Source organism: Dromaius novaehollandiae, chromosome 2, assembly GCF_036370855.1.
Source record: "Dromaius novaehollandiae isolate bDroNov1 chromosome 2, bDroNov1.hap1, whole genome shotgun sequence".
Taxonomy (NCBI): Eukaryota; Metazoa; Chordata; class Aves; order Casuariiformes; family Dromaiidae; genus Dromaius; species Dromaius novaehollandiae.
In genome coordinates, this window is record NC_088099.1 from 58,388,848 (window position 1) to 58,412,643 (window position 23,796).

Here is a 23,796-nt window from a genome sequence, read left to right on the forward strand (position 1 = left end):
TCAAGTGATCTTTTCTTGTTTTTCTGTTTGTTTTGTTTTGTTTTTGAACCTGCTAAGTATCCATCTAATGTCAATGTTGTTTTCGTTTTGTGTTTAATATGGCCTGCCCAAGAATTTTATTGAACTAAGACATGGTAATTATCATAAGATCATAGCAAGGAAGTCCTGGGAGCAGCAGGCAACTGTAACGTTGCAGTTGCACGCATTCATGCATAGGCAAAGCACAGAATGCATCAACCACTCACCTTCACAAGGCACTTTCTGAAACCTGCAGCTTTTAACTTTGAATTAATTCTAAGTCATCAAAACACACAAATCAGCCATCACAATAGACACTCTAATGTGTGAGATGCAGGAATGTGACTGGCACTAACACTTAATAGGGGAATCTGTAAGATGATGTGCATGTATAACACACTGCTGTTGTATGCATCTTTCTACACAGCTTAGTTTTCTAAATTGCTATGCATTATCAGAGAGAGCCAGAATGTGCATTAATGCTTATTTAGTGTTATTTCCATCACTGAAATGTTGCTATGGTTGGATTTTTTTGTTTGTTTGTTTGTTTGCTTCTACATTTTTCCTTGTTACTAATCCTTCAAATAACTTTAATTCTGTGAAGAATAAAAACTTCGTGAACCACCGTGTATATAATAGGTCATTATATTCTTCCAGTTTCATGAGGATGTATCCTTTTTACATTAAATTTTGCACTTTGTAGTAGTCAACAAGAGCCTCAGACACTGGCTATTTTGCTAGGGGATATTTGGGGCCTTTGTGCAGATTAAGCAGTGCTATAATTGTCGAGGAAATATATGCAGCCATGTGATGATAACTGAGGACTTTTGTGATTGTATCTGACAGCACTCCCTCTTTCAACTCTCCATAACTGTAAACACAGTGGTATTCCACATTAAATATAGTGTGAAACTTCCCTGGAAGTATGTGCTATGTAATGCACACAGAATCACAAAATGTATTGAAGAATAGTGGGGAGAAAAATACTGTCAGTGAAAAGTAATCCTTGAAAATTCTTGCTTATAAAACCATTTAGCACTCCTGAAACCTGACATTTACATGGCAGTAGTTTGAATTTTGCGATTATTGCATCAGATAAGTACATCTTCAGAGGTATTCAGCGGTTTCTTTCCATTACTCTGAAAAAAACCATAATTGCATTAGGCCACAGACCAAAAACTAAGTGAAGTATAACCCAAAATCACAGGAATTGTGTTGAAACACCTGTAGAGGGCAAAAGTGCTTGTACAATATTACAAATAGTTGCAGAGGGAAGACGAGGTTCATTGCAGGCTTCTCCCCCATGCCCCCAAGCAAAGAGGCTTAGAGGGAAGGATGCCTTTAAAAGCATACCAAAATAATTGAAGATAGGTTTGTTGGTGAAGCAGTTAGTGAATTATATCCATGTAACTTATCAGAAAAGAAGTATTTTGCTTGGAACCAGAAGGATCTATTTTACAGCATTTTTAGTGTCGTTTGTGGTAATAAATATTTCTCAAGTATGCAAAATTGCATCTCTTACTGCTTACTAGTGTCTTAACAAATTTGTGCCCTGACATACAACAAGAAGGAAATCCTAGATACTGTAGTAAATACATCCCAGCAAGGATCCTGCCAGAAATAGGTAGCTAGTATATTCTAGTAAGTCATGCTGGCAGGAAGAAGGCAACTACCTGCTGCAGCAGGTTCTACTGACTGTGATGTGCTCTCCCCTCCAGAGAATCTGCTGTTTCAGTTTACTTTGGTCCTCAGTCTGCGAGGACAACTGTACTCAGACCTACTAGAGTGATGCAAATTGTAGGTACCCTGTCACAAAGTGCTGTCAAATAGATACATTGCCAGCTTTTTATTGACAAAATTAATTAACCGAAAATGCAGGCTTTGGCTCAGGTTCTACTGCTGTCCCCTGTGTCTGGAGAAAAATAGCCACTGTGTATACATATATTTTTTTAATTGAAAGACAACTCTTATTCCACTCCCCCCTGCCTCCATCTCCCCTCTTCTCTCCTGCTACTTGGAAAACATGTTGAATCAAGTTTATAACAATAGTTCCAGCTCTTACTGGACACTTCTCCTTTTTTCTCATTTTTGGAAAAAGTTTTGATTTCCCTCTCAATCTCAGAAGGACTACTTGAGGAAAAGTAAAACAAATGCATGAGTTAATCTGTGGCAATGAACACTATGTACCTGCAAGGGCGTATAGTTGACATTACAGAAAAGGCTTTTGTTTGAGTTGAATGTAGAAACTTGAGAAAAATGCTGGTATGTGTTAGCAATAGGAAGAATTGCTGGGCAGAGTGTGTACCATTCCACATCCTTGGGGAGACCTTACTGCAGACTATTCACAGCCTCTGTTTTTAAGCACCTAATTTAGTTTGTTAATTTAGTTTCCCTACATACCCTGTATAGTCAACATAGAAAAATCATGCTGCTTTTGTTGGTAATTCAGAGCATCCCTTACTCTCTGTTGACCATATAAGCAATGTCAAGAAGTTAGGCACCTAAATTAGGCACCCAAATCTCAATGCAACCACAGGCAGAGTGGAATGAAAAGCTGGAAACACAACAGAAAAACTGTTGTGGTAAAATAACAATATGGGTCTCATTTAGAAAACTTTGTATTTTACTGATTGATTGCTGATAAATGAACTGTAGTTATTTAGAGGTATTAGTGCTCTAGTACAGGGTGGCTGAGACTAGCTCTTGCAAGATGTTTTTGGTTTTCTTCGAAGGTCTTCTCTAGAAGGGACAAGGAACAGCATGTTAACATTTTGGTTTGAACTTGGTCCTTCACTAGGGAAGAGATTTTCCATTTAACTATTTCCATTTATCTGTAAAGTCTGGAGATGTGCAAGCTTTACATTACATTCAGTCTATGAATATTACAGCACATATGCTTTTTGTAGTATGCTGTATGCTTATATTAAGACATGGTAATATCTTCTAAAGAAAAAAAAGACCTAAATTGGAGAGTTCATCATGTGTGGAGATCATCCTTTTAATCAGACAAGTTAGTTATGGAAAAAAGATCTCTTAGCGTTCCTAATCCAAACATTGTTAATACAGAATTGTGTTCTCTCTGGTTCATTTAAGATTCAGTATACAAGAAATTTTCAAACCACCTTTTGCAGTGTGGTTCTTAAGCAAAAACCAACAATAACAGCAGACATAAGTAGAAGCCCCAACTGAAAGTTGTTTCTCAACCAAATGTCTCTCCTTCCCACATGTCAAAAATACAGCATCTTACAGCTCCTTTTTTGTGTACTGTACTTTATGCACTAACATTGCTTTTCTTCTTGCTAATGATAACTAAAAAAATATAAAGCTTGTGTACAAGAGTGTGTTTTGAACTTAGCAGCTCTTCTCAAATATTTTTCTGGTAGTCAGAAGAGTTAACAGATCCGTCAAAATCCATTCAGTTGCAAAAGGGGTGGTGGTTGGTAGAACTGCGAGTGCGAAAGAAACCATCAGACTTTCCCTGGACCCTCAGCTAGGACCTGGCAATCCAGGCAAAGGCAGCAGATGGGCAGACCTGCAGTGGGAGATGGTAGTGTGAGGAGAGGTGGAGCTGTGAAACCAAGTCCTTGCTCTCCTAATTTCTTTTTAATTAGAGTAACATAAATATTGGCTAAGATGATGGTTATATTTTAATGGAGAAATTAAGAAATAGATTAATTTTTGGCACAATTCCCTCTTCCTGTTTACGTCAGTCTCTATTTCCAGCAACACTTTAATTGAAGGAACGATCCTCTGTATTTGCTTATTATCTACCAGCCTTGTAAGGGAATAACTATACATCTGGGAAAGCACAAGGGGGCTAAGGGGTGCCATCAGAAACAAAGACATGCATTAAAAACACCACAACTGAACAATGCTATCATTCACACTTGCAAGGAAATTTGGGGGTAAGTTTGCCATTCTTGCCTTGATATTGCAGAAGTGGAAGGCTGCGATGATGATTCTTTCTATCTAATGTTGCCTATTTAGGAACCCCACATGAACTAGTGGGCCAGGATCTGATTCTAAGTCTGTTGAAAGCAACAGCAGTCTTTTCATCAGATTCAGGATATGTTAGATAAGGCCTATGCTGAATTCAGTTCTGAGGAACTGAAAGGCTCTGTGTGGATCCATACCCACCTGCGCAAGCTTTTGGCTGTATCGGAGAAGGGCATGCTGGCAACACTGGAAACAAGGTCAGCACTGTATGCCTTTGAAGTTTTGATGCTGCTTTAAATCTCTTGTTGTTGTAACAGCTGTTATCAGCTAGAAAGTCATGGGCCTTTTATTTTACGTGCTTAAAGTTAAATTTGAGATAAACTAATACTTTGGCGGGGGGGGGTAAAACATACATCTGCTTTTAATTTATATTTAGGTTTTCCAAACTGAGCACCTACATGGCACGCATAGTATTTTGCAGGTTTGTCTTTGCATGATGTGCACACACATTTTGATTTTGATATGCACAAATATTTTTATTTTACTGGGAAATTTTACAGTCTGTTCTCAAAATGTGGCCCATCCCTTTAAAGCCAACAGAAAACCTGACTGAATAATTCCATTAGTTTGTGAGATTCTATATGATAAAAGACTAATTAAAATCAATGAATATTTAATTTGATTAAACCATCTACAGAGCTGGTTGCATAGTGAAAAAATTATTCTACAATACACTGGGAAAGCTTTGTCAAATACATTATCTCTGACTCCTATGTGAATATGTTCTATAATTGCATTGGGATTTTAAAAATGAAAAATATAAATGAGGTTTTTCTGTTGTACCTAGCAGTTTAAGTTAGTCTGTTCTTTGTGACACCATAAATTTTCATCTGTAGGAATTTCCTTTGCTTCTTGAAGAAAAATTACATACTTTATCACAGGGAAAAAAAAAAGTAATATCTGATTTACTAGCAAACTAGAAATCTACCACAAATTCCATATAGAAAATATAAATGTATTTTGTTTCATTTGTAAATAAACTTTCCCACCAGGGTGAGAATAATGCACTAGACTGTGTGACAAAATGCAATTTGGAAGAATGGAGCTGAAAGCATATGTTACAGATCCTGTCCCCACTGAAGTCACTTGGATTAGATTCCTATTGCATTTTTATAATGGCTTGTAAAATGCCATAATGCCTACTTCTGGAAACTTGTACACAGGAGTAAATTCCTTTGTTTGGGTAATCAGTTAAATCAGTGAGGCTGTGTGTAAATTTTTTTTTAGCTTAGCTTCCCAGGCTGGTAAAGCTTATGTGATTGCACTTTCTGTCTCTGTCAGTCCCCCCACTAATTACTTGTGAAGCTATTGGCTAATTTCAAGCCAAACTGAGAGAGAGGAGTAGATGTCTTGGAGATAATTAAATTTCTACGGGCCTCAGTGGCTGGAGGGAAGAGGGACAACCCAGTGGGTGCAGCGGGAAAGGAGGCAGAACCCCTCTACCCACTGCAGCGGCCAGGCTGGTCACCAAGATTATTTGTATCTCTGCTCAGCGTGGCTTTCACAGAGGGAAGGATGGAGAGCTGGGATGTCTAGAGAGGTTTGGTGGCAGTGAAGGACACAGTTCTGTAGGAAACCAGCTTCATTAATTCCACTGCTCACAGGGCTGTTTGTTTTTGTTTCCAGGAGTGTTCTCCACATCAGACCTGAATGGGTTTAATGAAAAGACATTCTCATTAGAGGTTAGAAAGGTAGAGCAATTATCAAGTACATTTATCACTAATAAAGAAAAAATACTAGAAATGTTAGCATGTGGCCATTAAGCTAATGTGTTACAAGTGATAAATTTGTCAAGTTAATGTATTTTGTTTGCATATTTTTCACAAAAATATATTCTTGCAGTGTTTGAGAACCTCTAGAGTAATACCTGTACAAAAGTCAAATTTTAATCTCATTGACATTCCAGTTTTACTACCTAAAATTAAGATAAATAACATCTCATGTGACAAGTAACATCACTAACTTCAAAGGACCATCGGTGGACCAAAATGTACTTCACTGATTCGTGCACAAAATTGCACTGTAGGTAGTTTCTGTGGTCCCCAACACAACAGAACCAAGTCCTAAAACAAGAAATGTATTTAAACATCATATGACTCTTACTTTAGCCACAGTCGTACTGTGTGACATTGTGCGAGTTTCTCGACCTGTCTTCAAGAAGTCCGGTTTAACACCTGCAAAACTGAATAATTTTCCAACTTGCCTACTTTTGTAGGCTTTTGTAAATACTAATTAATTAAACCCTAGACTTTCACTGCAATACATTAGCTTCTAATCCTTAATGGGTTTAGGACACTTGATCAATAGAGGGTTTATTACCAGAAAACCAGGTTAAAAATTCTACTTTGGCCTTTACTTTATAAGTGTAGTATTTAAAACTGTCATAGCTCTTTTGCTAGGGACTAGAAGCAGCAAGAAAGCATCAGGTTAAGTTCTAGCTAAGGGTCCTCATTAAAATGAAATGAAACTATGGCTTGATCCTTCATTCACAGCCATTCCTGTGCTTTTGTTTGTGGGTAATGAAATAATACTTTTCTAGTCACCTTTGCAGATGTTCTTCCTATCTGAAAACTCTCGTGAGACCTTTTGAACACAGGAGCACAAACCCTTTTGAATTTGAGTAAAAAAGAAAAAGCAAATTAGAAACCCGCAAAATAATGTGAGCAGACATATGTGCCTGTGCATATGATTTTGTGATAACAACATAGTAAGTAATACCTCATTAATGTGTTAGAGGGGTACCAGCTATAAAGTACTCTGGCTGCCGGTCAGTAAGGAGGTTCAGAACTTGTAATCTCACACTGGCTTTTGCCTTTCTAACCTCTATGGGCAGGTCCAGTTTTGCATGTTGACAGTGGTCAGCAGGTGTTGTTTCTCTTCTGCATATCTATTTGACTGCGGAGAAAGCTGTGCTGATTTGCCCTTCTTCAGCCAGCTTATCTGTCCTGCCCCAGTTGTTCTGGGCAGTCTTTGCTTTGAAAACCTGCTTTATGCCTACGCCTGTTTTCTAGGGGGAAGTTGCCAAGCTATTTTTGCTCCAGTCTTGGCTAGCAGTCCCCCAGAAAACATTCGACATGGAGCTGAATGTCTCCTTGCAGTGATCTAGAAGAAAACAGAATTTGTTAACAGAGCTCCTATTTTCCCACATAAGATTTTTTGGGCCCTGGATAAAGCAATCACACTTTCTTTTTGTAGAATCTGAATCTCGTTCCCAAACTAGAGACCGTTTTCTGTAATACCAGAGTGACTCACTTCCTCTTGGGATAGTTTGGCCAGTTTCTTTGCTTGCTTGTGACTACAGTTGTAGTAACAATTTATTATCATTTCCACCATTAAAATGTAAACAACTATTAATAAAATGAAACAGTAAGTAGCAACTGGCTGAGAGGTAAGTATGTGAGGCAAGTTTCACCTATGCAGAAGCAGAGAGATCTCATTCTGAACTTTGCCCTGTGGTTTATCAGTAATATTAGAAGTATTTAATGAGTGAGGATTTTTTTTTTAAGAATAAAATGTAGGATTTGAGGAATTACTAAGTATAAGTCATTTTTCCTTTACTATTTTTCAGTGCAGACTAAGAACTCTTCTTTCAAAACCTCATGATTCTGCATGTTATAATAGATTTTTGCTTTAAAAAATACTACATTGCAATGAACACTGGATATTTATATTTAAAAATAATTACAGAAAAAGATGGAGGCATTGTCATAGTCTACCCAAGAGTACACAGACATAGTAAGTCATAGCTTGGGTAAAGAACAAGAATGTTTAAATATGACAGTTGCACTTTTATAGCTTGCAAGCAGTTTTCATTCTGCCGTTTGGTGACACGGCACAGGAATGTGCAGTGATGATGAATGTGCTTGAGTGTCTGATGTTGCAGGTTAAATGGATGAGGGCTTTCCTTTCTTATTAAAAAAAGTGAAGTATCTATTTTATTCTATTATTAAAATTGCTTAGGAAAAAACCCATTCAGCTATAGTGCTAAAAATAAGATTATATATTTTAAATTAACCTTAAACCATCAACTAATTAATGGATTTACATGTAAATTTTGAGACCCCATTCTAAGAGCAAGTTCTGTGCTCTGTTCTGTAAAATGCAACTTATCACTCTATTTTTGTCTGATGCATTTTCCAACAGAATAGCTAGCAGCATGGAGGACAACCTTTGAAGTGTTTTAGTTAAAATATCCACTTTTGATAATCTATTTGTGGATTAACCTTGTTGACTGTGGCTGTTGACTGCTATATATGGATTTTCCTGTTTTACAAAGTATTTGTCCCACATCAAAGTTGGGAGTTTGCCTTTACTTTCATAGGAACCAGGATCAAGCACACTTATCTTGATGGCTTTTCTGTATTTGTCTTCAGGTAATATGATAATAAGAGAGCTCTGTATCCAATTAACTTCAGAATGTCAGGGAATATTCCAGGCCTTGTTTAAAGGTAAAAGATGGAGCTGAGAGTGTGCACCAAAGCTGACATTTGGTTGAGAGACTGGCTTATTTCAGTGGTTTGTTGTTTGTGGGTGAAACAAGTGGTTGATGCAGGCATTAATACTCAGTAGCCTGCTGAGTATTCAGTATACTGAACCCGCTTCAGCTCTGCCTGTCTGCCTGAGGAGATTAAGATATTGATACCAAACCATTTTCCTCTTAGAAATAAAGATGGGGTAAGAAGCAGCATAGAGATTGGGGCCATGAAAGAAACTGTGGATGTAGAATGCTTTCTGTGCTGTGGATTGGGTGGTTAACCACCATGGGCAAGTGGAAGGAACCATGAGTGGTGAGAGTTTTCTTCCACTCTTCCTCTCTTTACCCTTTCTTTTTATTTATTTATTTATTTATTTATTTATTTATTGGTTCCTCCTTTTTTTAATGTTTCTTGTCCCCAGCTGGGATCCATTGCCTGTCTTACAGCTGGTACAGTGAATAATACCTAATTCTCTATTCCTTCCTATGTAGTAGTGAGGGGATGATGGTAATAAGAACAAGTGAGGAAAAGGAGAGATGTTTTGAGGAGAAAAAGGAATGGGGAAGAGAGCAAGCTGTGCAGTCACCCAGGAGCATGGCATGGGCTGTGGCCTGAGGGACAGGGCACAGAGTAACAGAGCCTATAACAGAGGGCAGGTAAGAGGAAAGCTGTACACAGTTCTTGCAGAGAATGGCACTCATGGTGTCTACAAAAAATTTTGCAGCTAATAGAACTGGTGAACACCTGATGGCATGTGTTTAGGGATCTGTGTGTGCTGCACCTGGGAGTGTCTGGGCAGAGGGAAGTGTGGGTGCTGGCAGTATTACACAATGGGTCTAAGCCATGTGGAATAAATCCTCCTTTGATACACACCTGTGCAGTCCTTTGGTGTGCACAGATTCATGCTTGTTTCTGAAGGAGGTTGAATTAATATTAAAAACTTCTGATATCTGTGCTGGGTTGCTCTTTGCTTTTTTTTTGTGTGTGCAAATTTTATATGAAGTTATGCCCAAGATCTGTGTAATACATAACTTTTTCTTCCTTTTATCTGATAGCGATATGCACTATAGAAATCACAGAAGCTTAATTTTTTAGCGAAATGGTTGTCATGGTGGAATGTACAATACATTCCTAACAATAGAGGATATTGGGCTTCTTTTCTTTAACTCATACATTTCGTAAGAAGTTAAGAGTTTTTTTGCAAAAAGTTTTCAGAAGAATCTTTGGACTCTCTGGGGAGGAGATAGGAAATGTTGGGTGGTTTCTGAGCAGAAAAATGATTGCAGCTCACAGTTCTGGGAAAGGTTATACTGGATTTTCTTTCTGCAGCTCATATTTACCCTACATCATTTCCTTAGGCATGTCCTAAATTTTGTAAGACTTCTTCACAGCTTTTCCTGTAAACCTCTGCTACATCTACTGGTACCATGTATTTGACGAGACCTGTACATACAATGTATACAGTATACTGAGTAATTTTTTTTGTTAGGCTATTTTTCTTTACCTTGACTTTCTCCAGAAGTGCCATCCAGCTTGCAGTAATTTTATATTGTTGCTTGAAAATCAGACAGTTTCTAAATAATCAGGTAGTAGAGTTTAATATGTTTTTCTCCCTTTTTTTTGATATGCCTCATGCTCTGTTTCTATTGCACATAACTAAATATACTTACACATATTTTCTGCCACCCTCAGGAGTGCTTTGCCTGTATATGTTTTTTTTTTCTGTAAAATCTTATAGCTTGAGAGGTTCACACGCAAGTCTTACTCTATCCTAAATGAATATTCCTATTCCAGGATCCCGAGAGTCAGAGATCCTCTGTAGAGGTGATGGAGTGAGATGGAGCTGAATCATCTTTGGGAAAGCCTTATGTAGATCTCAGTCTTTTTCAAGAGGAGCCTGTCTGTCCTCTATGATTACACAGGGACTCTCAGGAACCTGCATTCCTAAATTCTGTGACTCAATTAAGTACTTAAAGTTTGAGCAGGGTGAATCTGGGGCACTGAGTGCTATTAACATCACTGATGTTTTGCATGGGTAAAGTACTTGAAGATTTGAAGCCACTGGTTATAAAATCCATCAGGTAAGAGTTGTTTATTATTGTGTGGTGTGCAGAGCTGGAAACAATACTGCATCTGTTATGGTTAGGGCTTCTCAGTGCTCCCTCAGTCTGAATAACAGTTAATCACTTTACAGACCATTAGCAATGTTTGCTGCCTGCAAAAAAAGGAACCTTCTTGTTCTTACCTGCTCCTTCCTCCAGTGTAAATAATATTCCTGGGAGACCAGCAAAATCTAACTGTACTGTAGAACTGATGAATGAAATGATGAGACTTAAATCTATGGACACTGCACACAGATGTTTTCTTGGACAACTGTCTCCTGAGACTGATGTCTCCCTGCTCCAAGCAGCAGCTTAAAGAAACTACGTGGTACTGAATGATTTTTTTTCTTGCAGTGATTGTTGTTTGTCCTTGGATTTGAAATGATTAAAGATGTTCAGTTTTCAGCATCTTAATCACTAGGATTGTGTATCCGTGAAGCTGGCGTGGTACATGCCAGCCTTGATGGACATGAGTGTGGCTGCTAGGAGAGGATGCGTTGCCCTACCAACCAAATAATTCATCTTGTACCTCTTTCCCGGCCAGACACAGTCTCTGTGCTACCTCTGTCTAGTACTATGGCAGCATCTCGGAGGTCTGTTCCTGACGTTTAGAACCAACCAAGCAAAAATATAGATTTCCTGTTATAATATGCATCATAAAGCACTAGGAAAGGCTAGCATTTGTGGAAATTAAAAGGATTTTGGACTTCAGAGTATTCAATAGTATCATATGAGCAGATTCTAGCTGTTAGGTCTTCCACATTGTACTGTGGAAAATGGAGTGAAGCTACGCAACGCTATTTTTCTGCATAGAATGTCACCATATTGATATGTCTATTATTTCCTTATTGTTATCTTTTCCAGATTTTATATTGAGGCCATATTGCATGTTTACCTGTTATTGTGTACCCAAATATACCTTCTAAAAATATTTCCAGTGCTTTCAGAACTTCTCTCTATAATGGGTAAGTCTGATGGCTGTTTCGCGTTCCTTGCTGTGCCTAACTGCTGCAATGATGCTGTTTTGTATGCCACTGATTTAAGAGAAATTAAGAAATTAGTTTTGTCCATAGCTGCATTCTGTTGCAGAAACTTCCCAGTACTTTATGTAGTGAAGGGCAACTGGTTTATCACTATGTCATTACAAACTTGTTTAATGTAAGATTATTAGTTGCTCCTGATTGGAAATAAGTAGTCTACAATGTGGAAGCTTGGAGTGATTTCATCCAGAACAAATAAAACGTCATCTTCTCATAGAAACTTCAGTTTATATACTTCCATGAAGAGGAAATTTAATTCTTGGAATCATCCAATTAGAAGCAAGATGTGTATATCTTTCAGCATGCTCCCGCAGGTTCATTAGGCAGCACTCTTTTTTCTTTCAGAAGGAGAAGAGAAAAAGCATTGTTATTTTTTTTTCTTTTTCTGAACTCCAAGAATTTGTCATCAGTTATGTTGTTCCATATTCCAGCTTCCATCTGCTTGTGCCCAAGAGATTGAGTGCTCTCAGAAAATGTTGACTGATCTTAATTTTCAGGGGCAAGAGCTATTGGAGGTACTTTTTCCTTGTAGATGCTAAGAGTAGCTCTAGTTACTGTGTTGCTAGCTTTTTCTGCCTTTTGACTAATATGACTGCATTGGGAATCAATCCTGCACACCAGCACAGAGCTTTGCCAGTTTGACCTCAAGGCCAACTCCTTCATTTTGATTCTAATTTGTGCAATGATTTGCACATCACTGGATCAAAGTTAAAAGTAAGAGGATACATTAATGTAGCAGTAAAGCTAGACTTGAAATGCACAAAGGTCAGGAAATGGAAAAATGAACTACCTAATAACATCCATTTGCCCTACTGTAGATGTATAATGGCTTTGATTTCCGATTAGTGTTTATTATAGGCATAAATACACACAGTGTGCCATGGATGTGAAATATTGAGACAGATTAAAAATCTGCACTTAAAATTCTTTGCCATTATTATGGCAGGCATCCCTCTGAGACATCTGCAACCTTCACTTAAATCTTCCCAAGAGCAGCAGTTTCTGAAATAGTTTCGATCTCTGAAACATCTTGCAGGAAAAAGGGTTTCACTAGACTATGGAAGTCTATGACTCTTTCATGCTATTAAGTGACTCCTTTGGAGCTCTGAGAAACCATTCTTGTACCTCTTAAATGGCCTGATCCTGGAAAGTTCTCTGCGTTCTCCGAATTCTTTGGCTTGATAGTACTCCCCAGTCCCAAGCTTGATGACTTCTGTAGTGCATGACATTGGAGAAGATATTGTACAGTTTCTCACACCCTGCTTGCTGGATTCGGCCATACTATAAGCTACTTTAAAAATCCTTTTTTTACACTAGGAGTGAAACTTGCAAGTCTTCCATAATTCAAATGACCAAAAAGATTTTTTTCTCACATAATGAAAAATAAATAGCTGCAGGCCCAAATATGTAAGCTTCAGTGTGAGAGACAGATGGGAGTAAGTGGATGGGGAGGCAGTTACAGTGGAAGCTGAAACTGTAACGTTGATTATAGCTTACTTTTAAGCTATATTTCTTCTTAACCCTGCAATGCCTTGCAATTTGTATAGTCAATTGTATTGTACCCTTACTGATGGAGAATGCAAATGTCTTCTTTGGCAATTTACTGTGCAGGTACTATATGGTTTAAGAGGGCTGTGCCTGGGCAAAAAGGAGGATAGCTATTTACTTTATTTACCTTTTCTTAACTCTGAATTTGAAAGAGGGAGGCTGTACATTTCCCTGAAAGCTACTGAGTGCTGGCGGCCAAGGGACCTTAAGGGCTATGGGCGGGGGAGGCCAAATTGGGGAGAGAATAGTAAGCAGGAGTGGAAATGAGCAGCTTGCTGGGGAGAGCAGGGAGTAGATCCTGAACCAAGTCTTCAGAGTCATGGAAAGCAGGAGAGTTTGTTCCAGCCAAGGAAGGCCTTAGCATTGCTAGTTTGAGAGCAGGACTGGAGGGGAAAGGATTGCTCTATAAGGAGCAGCAGCAAGATTCATTTTTGAATCTTTTTGCTTTTACTCGGCCTTTTTACTATTCTATCTAACAGAGCTGAGTTTTCTCTCTTTTAGAAGATACCTGATTCTAATCTATGCTCTTTACATACTGAAAAGCCATTTTGGTAGGTTCACCTTTAAGTAAAAGGTCTGCCTTAATGCTCTGGCTTATAGAGACCCATTGTGTCCCTTCTTTTGATGACACTGGGCACTGCTATTTTTCTGCTTGTCTCTCTGGCCCAGCTTGAAGATCTTGCTCTGGATGTTCACACCTGAGCTGAGAATAGGTCCTTAAAATCTTTTTATATCATCTTGGAGGAATCCAGTTTTTTCCTGTGCATCCACCCAACTACATCTCTCATCCAGGCCATCTCTACCTTACACTTGCGTTAGTGCAATATCCCCTTTGGCACATATGATCTTACCTTATTTAAAGCTGTTCAGAAGACTTCTGCTGTGAAAATTCTATCACTTTCATTAGGCTACCCTAATTTTCTGTCTTGTCTCCTTGTCTTTTACAAAAAAAAAAAAAATCCCACAAGCTTTTATTCTTCATTTGCAAGGATTGTCATGACAACCTTCATCTCTGATGTAGAAAGCAGGAGGCTGATTCCTCCTCTAATTTGCCTATGATGTTGGACTTAACTACTGACATGTTAAATTTTCAGATGAATAAATATGCTGTATCCCAAGCTTCCCATCATCCAAAGCTACCTCACTTATTTCTCAGTGTTTTCCCTTGAAATTTGTGTTCCAGTGATGCCTGTGGAAATATGAATGACTGCATATTCCTTGCTTTGATCCTGCTGATATGCTGGCTAGTATTGTCTCCTTGTTTTCTTTAATTTCCTCATCTGTCAATATGCCAGCGATGTGTTGTGTTTCAGTCACATAGTATCTTTGGAATGGACACTGAAAGTGAATAAAAGGGGGCTGAAAATCCAGCCACCTAGCAGTCCTTGCAACCAATCTTTGCAATCCAGTAATTTGAACAGTATGTTGAAATGAGAGATGTGGGATTATCACTCATCAATACATAACTAACAATGAAAAGTAGTCGTGTTTTGTATCAACATTGCTGTGTAAAAAGGATTACTAGAACTGTGTGGGGAATAAGGGCTCTGTTCAGATGTGGCTGAGCTGTTTGGCACACTCAAATGGTTTATGTTCAAAGAAATTAAAAAGAGATGATGTGGAGAACAGATCTCTGCTGTCTACATCATAGGAAGCACTGCAGACCCATAGTGACCACTCACCTTGCAGTGGATTGTTGGAGGCTGATGTGCTGTGGAGCCCTCCTGCATCACACCGCCTTCCTGACCTGCCCAAATGAACCTCCTCTGCCAAAGCAGCAAGAGGAAGTAACTGCTGTCAATCGAAGTATCTCAAAGGCAGCTCTTACTTGTCTGAAAAGAGGACTGAGCTTGGCCCTTGCCGATCCTGAGTCGGAATCTGTCTGTATTGCGAAGGTGTCATGTGTCTTCTGGTGTGATGAAAATAGTCACCAATAATAAAAATCTGACATTAAGCACTACTGTGCTCCAGCAGAAGCTGCTGCTTGGCAGCTCTGAATCCTCTGGTGGGATTCAGCTCACGAGAGTCATGCGAAGCCTTCTAGTAAGACTCTGCTTATCTCGGAGAGGGAGGTGATATTGTTTTGTCAGGCAGGGAAGGAGAAGGTTGTGGTGATGACAGCTCTGCCCTGTCCCAGTGCCAAACAGCAGTAGGGCACGGAGACAGATGAATGTGGAAGGGAGAGAATGTGGAAAGAAAGCCCATGAAATGTTTTTCTCAGTGTTTACTGGTTATGTTTTTTTCCATGTGTACATAGATATTTTCTTTCTAATTGGATCATGTCTGTCATTTCCTCTTGTCTGCTCCTTCATGTTTTCCCTTATTAGGGGTGACAGTTGCATTTGTATGAAAAAAATACCACCCTAAAATTCATTTTTATCTGAAGTTTATTTTCATCAGATGGGCTAAGTGATGTAAATAAGAGACAAATTCTGCCCCCAGATAATCTGGCAAAGGTCTTATTACCACTAGGACTTTTATGCGGCTGAGTGATCTGTAGAGATAACTTGTTTTCATATTTTTTTGAAAAATCATCCATTGGTTTTGCTAAATATGTTGTTATTTTATAACTAAATACTTCTAGCTGTCGGTACATAAAAGGGCTGTTTCTGATATCAACCATTTAATTACCAAGTTCAGTGGAGTAAATGTTAATTTACATTAGCATAACTGATAGCAGCAGAAAACCTATATGTGTTGTCCAACAGCAATGATATTGTTTACATTCCTTGATTGGATATTAATTTAAAATACATCTACTGTCCAGGTTTTTTTTAATTCACGAAACTGAAAATTACTCTATTATGGTGCATTTTGTGTTTGAGATGTTTGGGTTCTTTTGGACAGAGTTTTTCTATTTTCAGAGGAAAAAATATAAAGCGCTTGTTTTATGTCTCTACAGGTGGGTGGGTGTGGTTTTTTTAAGATCCGCAGATAATACTTTTGGTGTTCCTTATCAGCACAGGTGAACTATGCTAACAGTGGACATTGCTAGCTTTCCTTCAATCTATTTTCTATAGACTATGGATAGATAGGTTTTGGATATGGGATAGATAGGTTTGGATATGGGATAGACAGGTATGGATAAAGGGTTTTTCCACTGCTTTCTCTCTGTTGTGCAAGCTGTTTCTGTATACAAGTCAGAATTGTGCTTTTGTAATGGTTTTGAAATGACTTGGTCTGCTCCACAATTTTGATCTGGTATCTGCTGGAGTTTGTTTGGAGTTGATTCGTTTTGGTGGGCTCTGGATCGGGCTATAATCTCAACTCATTCAAAGTCTTTGACAACAGCTGCAGAAGAGCTGCCTTTGGAAACAGTTTTCCCATGTTTCAGTTTTCAGCTGAAACAGCTTGGCTTTTAGAGCAGTAACCATTGTCTACGCCGTGCTCAGAAAATGTGCTAGAACAGCAGTGACAACAGCATAGAGCAGTTGACCTGGGCTGTCCAGCATTGCTCCAGATATTGTTGAACACGTGCTTTCAGAAACTTTTCTTTGGTTTAAGTTGTAGTAAGGCCAGCTATCTGCTTCTTGGGCATTGGCCCTCATTGGAGACTGGGAGTAGAGCATAGCTTTTGGCAAGCCCTGCTCTGCCCTTTCTCCCCTCGACTGTACTTCCTGCAGGAAGCCAGTTCTGTAAGCAGGTGCAGAGATGGTGGGGCAAGAGCTGTGTTGTACATGACTCTTGGGGTTGGGGGGGGCGCTAATGAATATAATAGCCTAGCAGAGAGAGACTTCTAATTTCCTGGAAACACAGGGAGTGTAACTGCAGCTGGACACCAAATGAGGAATGACAAGGGAAGGACTTTTACATCTGTTACTTCAGGTGCCTATCACTGAAGTAATTGGACATCACTGATATAGCTGAAATATTGTAGGTCCCTGTCACATCATATCTCCTATCCTAGATAAAATCAGACATTGGAAATAGCCAAGCTCAGTCACCAAGATGATACTGGCACCCACAACTTAGGACAAGCTTGAATTCACATCTTGGGTGCATCATATACATGATGGACCTAAATGTGGCAAGGCAGGGGCCCTTTTAGGACAACATCTTCAGCACCTGTAAGAAAAATATTACATCCTTCTAAGCTAGAAGGTTCCTAGCTGTGAGGAGAAATGCACATTTCCGTTCCTCTTACATGCAGTGAATGTCTCATCTATAAAGGCTCTCCTTACTGCCAGTGGTCATACAGGTGGTGAGGGAAGTGGATGGGAAAGTAAAGCCTGAGAGTTATTTGCTAGAAAGAGTCCATGAGTTAAAACACCACTAGGAAAGAGTGAATGAGGAAGCAGCTATAGAGTGACTTTTGACTTAAGAAGAAAGAAGGATTCCTTTCTCTTGACAACAAAGCTTAATCTCTTGTGCTCTTGGGTCAACATTTGGCCATGGCTTACTTCTGCCTTGTAACTTATACTGTATGCTGTATATTAGGAACAAGACTATAGCTTGGTGTGTACACCTATGCAGAGGAATAGAGGGACTAAACATGAACATCAGACATCTAAAGAAGGTTAATTCTTATTATACTGGCTGTTTATGGTAGGATCAGAATGCTTCCACAGGGGATAGAGAGGATGTCTTTATAATTTTTGATATCTCCCTATGGCTAAGATCCTATCACCAGGATTTAGGGGCTGCATGCATATTTTGCAGACACAGATCTGATAGAAAGCTGTGTAAAAAGAAGCAAAAATGGTAATCACATGTGAAGTAGCTATTTCTCATCACCGTTCTTCTGCTTATTCACATAGCTGTGCTTGTATTCTGATGACATTACTTAGTCCAGATAATTGTGAGTGAATACATTGTGCCATTTGTTTGTGGGGTTTTTTTTAGTTTGGGGCTTTTTGTTTTTCCAGGTTAACATGTGTCTGTAGAACCAATGCTAGAGATATGGAAGACTCAGATTTCTGGAGAATGTAGCCTTGTAACTCTGAAAGGGTTACTTTCAGATATTGCTGCTTTTTCCATTGACATCAACATGCAGGAAAATGGAACTTATAGAATTAGAACATAGTGATGAATTTAGTGTTTTTGGTAGAAACTGATTAAAACCATGCTGAAGCTGAAAAAAATAAATGTTTGTTAAGTCTGATTTAATTTGGAAGTGTGTAGTTAATTAATACTCTACACCCATTAACATTCAAAAATGAAAGTATCTGCAGAACCACTGTTCCCTGGAGTAATTTGTCACTAGAAGTAAAATGTCTGCCTTTGAACTGAAGTAGCTGCTGGGTAATGCATTATGAGCTAAGGAAACCACGTTAATAATACAGACTAATCCAGAAGAGTGGGCTCAGAGTTCTTTGTATTGATATCTCACCATTATAAAGCCAATAATAGTTGTCTCAGGTACTGTCGGTGTGACAGCAAGTGCTTTCTGCGCTAAGTGATAGAAGCTTCCATCAGATTTAAGTTACTGACTAGAACCCAGTAATTATGGATTCATACAAGTGCTTCCCAGTTTAAAATATGTTCACAGTGTGTGAGAAACGCCTTTTTGTATAAAAATGATGTATTTTCTCTTTATGTAGTCACAATCAAATAGAATCTATAGAGTTGTGTTTTTTTCTACATGAAGGAGATATTCTTCTGACAGGGAGTGCTGTTTTCTTATACTATGAAGTGAGCTCTTTCCTGTTTCAAACAAGAGAGTGAATAAATGTAAATATTAAAGAAAAAGCAAAGGCATGATTAGATGCATAACAAAGGCTAGTCTATGTGAGCAACACCATGTACTTCATTCCCCCCGCACAATTCCTTCTTCCTTCTGTTCCTGTGTTTTTAGTGTAGCCTTTTGCATTGTTCATTTCAATCTTGATAGCACTCACTATAAGGTGCAGCATCCCCACTGGAGTTATTTTTGCTATAAACTGTTTAATGCAGTAAGTGAGGATTTGGGTCATTGGACTGTAAGCTTTGTGGGGCAGTGTCTATAAAGTGACAGCGTATTTTAGGTGTACAAACATTCCAGCTGAATTTTTTGGTTTCTGTACAGCTTCTTGTGCAAAGGAATCTTAAGACATAACTAATAATAAGGCTTTTAGTTATTTTACAGAAATCTGTGTTATTTGATAAAAATCAAGATATTTTATTTTTTCAGGCTTATTGTCCTTCTGTACTACCATGACCTTAGTAGATTAACCTTAGGGTTAAATAACAGCTTGGTTGGACAAAGAAACTATGATTTTTCCTTCCACTTAATTTGTTTGTGTTCAAAAGGATGATTTGACTTCTGATCATGTGACAAGCATTTCATAGCATACTGGAAAGCTGTCTGTTTGTTTATGAGATGGACTTGGCGGCATGGTTGGCAACTGGTGGAAAATGGAAGGCTAATGAATAATGAAAAGCTGAGTGATTGAAATAGAGCTGCAGGGAGAAAAGAGGGAAAGCAAGGAAGGGAAATGAAACAAACAGCACAGAAGTAAGCAATAACCAATATTTCAATCAGTATTAAAGCATGTCTTCACATGAGAATTAACCCAAGTCATAACTTAAGTATTATCCATCCACCAACTCATAGCACTCTTAACTCATGTACCGTGGCACTTCTAATACAAGCCAGTCAGCTTGCCTTGAGGAAGGAGGGTAAGATGAAATTTAAATAATTTTTTCAACTACTTAACATGATGTCTGCTCTGCAGTAGCCTCATTGATTCTGCTTAATTGTCCAGTACATAACGCAAAGGATATACATGTTCTGTCACAGTCTTCTGAGAAGGGCCGACTAGAGAAACAGCATCAGGAGCTATTGGCTGTATGAGTGACACTGCAACACCTGATTTGTATTTACACTTCAGTGAAGATTTCTCTCTCTTGGTATCAGGGACAACTCCCTTTTCATGGTTGTAACTCTTCAGATCTCAAGCTGGGAGGAAAAGCTTTCTCATTGTTGTCCAATCTCACAAAATGGAATGTGGATTAAAAAAAGATTCCTCTGCAAGTGTAACTATAGAACCACTAGGAAGAAGGCTTAGCTCAACGCATCAAAAGTGGAAAGAATATCTCCTAACATTAAAAGAGAATGGCTCTCTAGCATGTTGCTAGCCATGGTGGTGTTTGTGTCTAGATGTGTATATTAACATGGAGAAAGCCAGCTACTATTGATTATTCTAACACACTGCCAATTGCAGCAAAAGCTGCTAAGGCTTGCTTTTACACTTGTTTTCACAGTAGGGATTAAGGAGTAAAGTCGGGCTAGCAGTATCTGTTTCCTGCTGCATCTTTTTGTGCCTTTTTTGCAGTCCCAAATGGAAGAAGATCTGTTGTTTTGTTACTTGCTCATTCTCATGTACTTTTCCTAGAGCTTTGACACCACTGAAATATGAAACATGTTGTAAACTCTGTCCACCTTTTTTCTTCACAGAATCTGTACCAAAACAGGTTCCTGGGCCTGGCAGCCATGGCATCTCCATCTAGGAACTCTCAAAATCGGCGCCGGTGCAAAGAGCCTCTCAGATATAGCTATAACCCTGACCAGTTCCATAACATGGACATCAGGAACAATTCCCATGAGGCAGTCACCATTCCTAGGTCTACCAGTGACACGGACCTTGTCACTTCAGACAGCCGATCAACCCTGATGGTCAGCAGCTCCTATTATTCAATCGGGCACTCACAAGACCTAGTGATATACTGGGATATAAAGGAGGAAGTGGATGCAGGGGATTGGATTGGCATGTATCTCATAGGTAAGTTCCCCTTACTCCTTCACCTTTGGGATTTCTTGCTACTCTTAAATTTAATTGTAAGCATTACAGTGATATTAGCTAATACAGTTCCACTGAGTGTAATGGTTTTGAGTGAGCTCATGTATTACAAGGTTTCTTCTGCTCCTGAGTTGCTAGATACTGTAGCAGTCCTGACCCCGACTTTTTTTTTTTTCTTCCCCTAGTAGAGATCTGAGAACCCCCTTTATTGAATTTCTTGAAATTTCAAGCTGTTTTGCTCCGGATTTTGAGAAAATACCTCCTGTATAAAGAAAGCATAATATTTTCAGGCTCTCTGCTTGTAAGTCCTTGAGTAATCTGTGACAAACGAGAGGTTTTATGAGTCGAGAGTATGAATCATTAAAAAAAAAAAAAAAGAAAGAAACAGAATGCCTTTTCCTGTATAGCCAAATGATGTTTTGATTTGAACAATAATAACTATGGAGTAAGGCAGGCTGGAGTGGTGTCCCAGAGGACTTTTTTTGTATATTGGAAGCTGTATTTAGCCATATATATCAGCATATTTTTAGCGTCTCCATCCATGTAAAGTCAGCCCCGTAAAAGAGTAATGAGAAATGGTTTCAATGGACTTTTACCTAGCAGTTTAACTTCAGTATAAAATAAGCACTTTTTAACCTCGCTTGGTTCTTCCGGAAGAGTTTGATCCTACAGCCTATACTGAAGTCTGTTTGTTTCTTTGCACTCTAAGTTTTGAATGTGTCAAATCAGTTTCAGCCACATTCCTGTGTTGATTAGAGTTCTCAAAGATGTGAAGTTCTAAGTTTCTTAAAATCAGTAGCTGGGTAAAGAAGAGACTCAAATTGATGCCCCCACAAAGCGGAATGTTGGTAAAATGCTGCCCTTATGTTTGATTAAGTGTGTCTAGCACTAAGCAGACATAGTTCCAATAACAATATTGCATCTTGCTCAGATAGCAAGCCAAAGAAAAATAGATACAGCATATGCATTGTGATTTGGGCTTAGGGGACGTGAGAGGAAACTAGGATACTTTGGGGCAATCATAAGGGGCATTGTAGGGAGCTAAGATGTTGTTTAAGTTCATGTTTGAGTGCTTCAGTGAATAAGATCAGAAGAGTTGGCATCATGTGGAATCACATGCTGGGGACACAGAAGGGAGCAGAAGGTAGTATGAAAGGTGGTAGTGTAGGGAGTGTGAGAAGGAACTAGATGGGAGGTCTGGGAAAGTAGAGAAACCTGGCTGGTATGATGGCAGAGAGACATCAGAGAAGGAGTTTGGGATATTGAAGAGACTTGGAGAAGGGGAACGTGAGGATGGGTTATTTAAGACATGAGGGAAGGGAGTGGAGGGCACAGGAAACCAGGCTTCAGTACTAATTCCTATGAGTACCCTCATAAAATACTCTTCCTTGAAAATAAATAGAAACAGGCTTCTGAAATTTAAAATTTTTTAGAAAAAAACAGAGGCAGGATTCAAAACAGATGCACTGGAAACACTTGGATTTGGTTCCAACAGAATTACTTGTGCTTACAATTAAGCTTGCATTTGAGTGTTTTACTGGAATAGATGAGAAGACTCAGCAGCTTTCATAGACATACTTTCAGCTTATCGTGCAGGAGCATGGACAACTTGTAAAAGACTATATTGCTCCAGTAGAAAGGGACAAAGCAAGTCTTCTGTTGAACTGGAATCAACAGAATCAAAGCCCACAGAGCTGTCATTGGTTCATTTGCAATGTGAATGAACTTATTTGACCAGGTTTCATAGCTCAGACATTGTATCAAGGGCTATGAAGACACATCCCTACGATTTTTTAGGTAAATAACCTGGATACGTGGGGGATTCACTGGGAAAGAAAATTCCACTCTGCTACTCCTCCTTAATTTACTCTGTCAAACAGAATGTTACTCAAGAAACCCCAATAAATATTAGAAGTACAATTTGTGAAGTAGATCCTTGCCCCTGCTGGCTGAGTGCCTGATGTTAATGGAAATAGTGCATGGCTCCTTCCAAGGAACACTTCTGCCAAATGAAAAATGAATAGTGTGTCCAGTCCTCAAGAAACCAACAATTGACCCTGAATGTCTTTGCAGCTAATGTTTTGTCTCCAACCTCTCTGATTCCCAATCTAAATAACTGAGGAAATTGCTGTTTTTTGAAAGAAGACAGTACTGCCTCCTTTTTTCTCTTCCCTTTCCCTTTTCCCTCTCACTGCTAACATAAGGTGAGTTTTGGTGTTTTGACTCCATTAAAGAAGATGAGAGACTCTGTGAAGATCACTTGACACAGTGTTATTGGTATTGGTTTGATGCAGAAAACACCGTGTCTAGGCAGATGACTGGCACTATGACTGTATCTACTTGATGAGGTAGGGGGAACCAAGGGAAGCAATAGGAGCAGATCTGTAGCAACAAAGAGTTGATGTTGAGAACTGTACACCGCTGCTGTATGCATTTCAGAGAGTTTTACTTTAGCGCAGTTTCAGTCTGGCAGACTGAATGCCCTTTTAGTAGTTGTTGTGCCTCAAGATTACCACACGATGTGAACGAAAGTGAGGACCACTGGAAGATTCATTACAAAAACCGTGCTCCTGACCTTCAATAAAACACTAATGTAGATGCATCCTATATGTCTTTAAAACATAATAATGCTGGAAATGTATTCCAAATCTCTAATTGTGAAATCTAGAATGGTAAAGGCCATATTTGTGGCACAGATAATTACCTTTGTAGTATTAGTAAGTTACAACTATATAATTACACATTTTTTTCTTCTCCAGCAGTTTCAGCACCTATTAAATAAGTAATAGTAAAAAAGTTATAAAATTTTCAACATTTATGACAAAATAAATCTGTAAGAGTTAGGAGATCCAGACATTTGAATGGGTTAGATTTCTCCTTGCATTTGTGCAGATTTCCT

The 23,796-nt window shown here is 38.8% G+C and overlaps 1 protein-coding gene across 10 annotated transcripts in view; it reads left to right on the forward strand.

Moving 5' to 3' along the window:
* Positions 1–23,796, forward strand: part of HECW1 (HECT, C2 and WW domain containing E3 ubiquitin protein ligase 1) — a 272,955-nt gene that overhangs the window by 67,119 nt on the left and 182,040 nt on the right. For all 10 annotated transcript variants that reach the window (XM_064506615.1, XM_064506619.1, XM_064506616.1 and 7 more), the window contains one exon: positions 20,555–20,879. In XM_064506615.1, the coding sequence (XP_064362685.1) occupies positions 20,555–20,879 (325 nt within the window). The remainder of the gene's footprint in view (positions 1–20,554; positions 20,880–23,796) is intronic.